The sequence below is a fragment of the Cyprinus carpio genome, chromosome B1 (assembly GCF_018340385.1).
Source record: "Cyprinus carpio isolate SPL01 chromosome B1, ASM1834038v1, whole genome shotgun sequence".
Classification (NCBI taxonomy): domain Eukaryota; kingdom Metazoa; phylum Chordata; class Actinopteri; order Cypriniformes; family Cyprinidae; genus Cyprinus; species Cyprinus carpio.
In genome coordinates this window covers 17,915,539-17,919,948 of record NC_056597.1, presented here as the reverse complement: position 1 = coordinate 17,919,948, position 4,410 = coordinate 17,915,539, and the positions used below count along the sequence as shown (strand labels likewise).

The following is a 4,410-nucleotide window of genomic DNA, read 5'->3' as shown; positions in this document are numbered from 1 at the left end:
AATGATTGATGATTGATCAATTATGTGTTGGTTTGCGATATGCATTTAGATTGTAATTGAACATTAGAAGAAGGAAGAAATAGCATGGTGCACTTTTTCTTAGTGTCCGTATCCATAGTGACTCATCGATCATTGCTCTGTTTGTGAAATTTCTTGAGTCTTAACCAGCAACATACTCTGAGTTGAATGAACTTACTCCCGGACGTGTTCTTGGTACCACTCGAGTAAGCAAGGTTTGGGGTTAATCACCCAAAAGTTCAGGGTTTAACTGATGGTAAATTAACAGTGCTTTCTGGAATACACCCTAGACGATTAGGTTTGGTTTTGTGTTATTATCGATGTATTTCAGGGTTTAACTGATGGTAACATTGCAGAATGCCACAACCTACAAAGTTATTGTAATAACTGGCACAAATATTGTTAGACTGCAACCTCAACCTGCCTGTTTGTCAACTTTGTGTTAACTTCCTTAACATCTAATAGGTCACAGTTTCAGTATCTTAGTCAGGTGTTGTCTGAAGATTATCTGTCAAAAAATAGTTTTAAGATTAGACCAACTTTATTGGATATAAACAACAAAATACACACACACACACACACACACACTACAGTATATTTGCCTTAGTATAGTGGCCTTGAGGTAATCCAAAAGCAGAAAGAGCAATCAGTTTTTTAGATAGTAATATGTAATCACTCATCCAGAAGTGTCTCAGGTTTGTCATATTCAAATAATTTATAGTCAGTTTCATAAAGATTGTACAGTTTTCTCCTGTCAGCAACTGAAATGTTTGCAAACCACTCTCCCTCCCAGTCTACTGCTGTCCTGTTCTCGTACCCTGGGGGAAAGTGAATGTAATTATCTAGCCCAAGAATCTTCAACAAATGTTCTGTATCATCATCAAGAGTTTCCAGTTTGCCTACAAAGTCATACTCAATTTGGCACGGATGGCAGAGTCTGTACATCTGCTGCCAATGCTCATTAAATGGCTTCTCCTCTTCAGTCTGTGGATCTAACAGGTACTTAATAAAGTGAGTAAAGGACAATCTGATACCTGCGGCGAAGGCTTCTTTGGCAGAGTCAGGGGGCTTTGAGATATTAGCATAACGTTGAAGCATTGTGGATCCATAATGGCTGTAGAAATACTCATCTGGCTTAACAAACTTATCCCAAAAAGCAGAAATAAGTCGTACAAAAGGATCCCGTACAAAAAGGAACTTTGTGTAATTTTTCAGTTTGTGATGCATCAAAGGACGTGAGTAATGTCCAAAACGCCTCCAAAGCTTGTTAAACGTCTTATGCACTGTATAATTATGGATTATCTTGTATGGTATGTCAAGAGGATCCAGATAAGGAGCTCCATCAGGTGCCTTTAGGTTTTGGCTGAGCACAATCATGACTCGTTTCCAGTTGGTACAGGCTACCTTTGGTACAAAACAGTAAATAACACCATGATGATCATCCACAATGAGGTGGTCCAGGGCTTTGTTTGGAATCTGGTCAAATGTGATTAATTTCTCTGTAAAATTCAGGCTGCTACTGGCCGAGCAAAGCTCTCTTATAATACGCCTTCGATGTTCTTGCCTCATTTTGAGGTGTGTGAGATCTAGTGATGAAGACATTTGCAGGTTAAAAGTCCTCTCTTTCCTTAAATCCCAGCAAATTATGAAGAATGCAATCAATATTGTTCCCCCAAAAAAGAAACACTTGAGCTGTTTCTGCATTTTCGACAGGAGTCTATACCAGTTCCTTAAAATGAACTGAATGCTAAACATTATTGTCTCAGGAATTATTCAAGTTGAGAATTCTGGGGGGAAACACAAAAATAAAGACATATATTATTGAGTCAGAATTCATAATCTTTACCACCCTTATGAAAAAGAAGTTTATTCAAGTGTGCTATTAGTATACTTATTTTAAACAAAAAATAGGAAAGTATACTTTTAGTTTACTTTTTATGTACTTCTCAGAAATGGGCTTTATGTACTTCTAAGCTTAGATATATACTTATAATGACAAATTAAGTATACTTGAAACTTAATACTTACAAAAAGTCAAAAATAACTTGATTTATTTTACTTAAGTATACTTAATCAAAATGTCTTTAACTTGAAGAAATGTCAGTATACTACTTTTTGGTAAGGGCACCACAAAATATTATCCATCATTCACCCACTTTCTTGTCCACCGTACTGTACATTTCAGAATGTTCCACATGAAAAGTCTTGATTTATGTCTTTAGATTTGAAGTGCTGGTTTAAGTTTAAGTTATAAACTCAACTCACTTGTTTGTAAAAACATCTGGCATATGAACGAGCTTCAACACTGAAATATGGTTGAAATAAGGTCAGTTGTTGTTTCAGTGTTGAAACAACGTTGATACAACGTTTAATGCTGAACGGCTGAAAACCAGCTGGCACATGACCAACCTTCGACTTTGAAATATGGTTTCAATGTTGAAACAATGTTGAAACAATGTTTAATACTAAATGGTTGAAAAAGGATAACAAAAGCAACGTTGATTTTTTTTTTTTTTTTTTTTTTACAAGATCTGTACGTAGAATCAGCTTAATGTCTTTAACAGAATACAAAAGAAATGTCTGCCTTTTAATTTATTATTAAGATCATTATTATTATTTTATTAGCAGTTTACAATTTTTTTTATCATGAACCCTATTCTAAAATCTAAAGGTATATGTTAAAAAATATTATCATAATTAACAATAATAAAACTAAATACATTTTGCTGCGTTACCACGCTGAAACAATTCCTATTGATTGTTTTACCTTATTGCTTCGATCGTGATTGGTTAATCTGGCTGTCATCCAGGAAACTGCCCAATGAAACTGTGCCCCTTTCTAAATTTGAAAATATGACCGTCATCGTCTTTTGAGTGAGGCAGCTAACTGTGAGCTGCTGCTCATTGAGATTGCTCGGTCGGTCCCGAATTATTTTATATTTGCCTTTTTTTTTTTTTTTTTTTTTTTTTTTTGCGGGAGTATTGAATTGAGATCAGTTCGAAAGATTTTTGCATTTGCGAATTTGAGTCGTGACGTCAACAGAGAACAAAAACTGTAATGTGAACACAGGAAGGGTCAGATGTGATCTGCGGGGTCCTGCAAACATACGGGTAAAATCAATGTTGAAAGGTACGCCGGTGAAAACGTCGCGTTATCAACGTTGATTCAATTTGCAAAATCAAATCAAAACGTTAATCCAACGCCTACAGAACAACCTTAGTTCACCCATGCTGAAGGTAAGACAGTGAAACAACGTCACAATATAAACGTTGATTAAAATCTAAATATTAATCCAACCATGGTTGATTCACCGGTGACTCGACGTTGAAATGCCGGCTGGGACGTATCATAAACACTCTGCCTTGCCAGACTACATTGTTTGTAAATGATATGACTGTAAACGTGTTGGATTGGTTTGAAAGCAGCTCATGTTACGTGTTTCTTGCGTTGCTAAAATATTAATATTATATATCATTATCATATTATCAAAGCCTATAAAACATTGCATATTAAGACATTGTAGTAGCCTAGTGTTAAACAGATATCTTCAAAGTGATATAAACCTAAATTATCGCTGTCACAGAATAAACATCGTTTTTGGGTTACTTCTTAAAATAAAAAAATCAACCATCACTCACCCTCAATAGTATCTGTTTATCCTGGTGTTGTATGCTCTTCTTCCTTATTTTTCGGACCAAAAAAGGAGAAGACGACGTGTTAGTTTGATTGATGGAATGTGCGCTTGTGTGCGTTTGCTGTGCGAGCCAGAGTAAACGACTCTCACGCGCACTCTGAAACGCTCATTTACATAGCATAGCCTAGGGCTATTTATTATTCATTAAAATAAAATGTAAAAAACAACAACTTTGTAATAATAATAATAATACCAAAAACAATTGGTTTGTATTTATAATGCATATTTTAATAAGTTTTCTAATTTTATTTTAATCAGTTTACTAATTTTCAAGATTGGACGTTTAAAAGCCTTAGTTTCACTAAAAATTAAATAAAAAAAATATTACAGTTGAAGACCTGAAAACCTAGAAAAACAAGACCAAAAGTCTGTAGTGCTTTAACACCAGAAAAGAGAAGGCAAAGCCATCATCTTCCCAATTAATATTTGTAATTAACTATTGATTATTTTAGATTATGTATTTACACTTTGCCTTTATTTCAAATCTACTCTTAAACATTTACTTAAAGAATGTTTCAATTATGCAGAGTGGTCTGGGTTAATAGACTGATGTAGCATATGATATAAGATATGATTGATTTTGGTGTTTGGTGTATTAGGTGTATCAGATTTGTAACCCAAAGTTTGTGGGTTTGAGTCTCGATTCCGGCAGGGATAGTTGGTGGGGGGAGTGAATGACCAGCGTTCTTCGACCTTC

The 4,410-nt window shown here is 34.9% G+C and overlaps 1 protein-coding gene across 1 annotated transcript; it reads right to left on the bottom strand.

Moving 5' to 3' along the window:
* Nucleotides 1–613: 613 nt before the first annotated feature.
* Nucleotides 614–3,789, bottom strand: LOC109081753 (carbohydrate sulfotransferase 12-like). The gene is made up of 2 exons (XM_019096722.2): nt 3,658–3,789; nt 614–1,805 (listed from the first exon to the last, which is right to left on the bottom strand). Exon 2 carries the CDS (start codon nt 1,771–1,773, stop codon nt 691–693), a length of 1,083 nt encoding a protein of 360 aa, XP_018952267.2. The 5' UTR covers nt 1,774–1,805; nt 3,658–3,789; the 3' UTR covers nt 614–690.
* Nucleotides 3,790–4,410: the final 621 nt, after the last annotated feature.

Coding starts and splice junctions, on each gene's coding strand:
- LOC109081753 (XM_019096722.2), bottom strand. CDS start 1,773: ATGTTTAGCATTCAGTTCATTTTAAGGAACTGGTATAGACTCCTGTCG.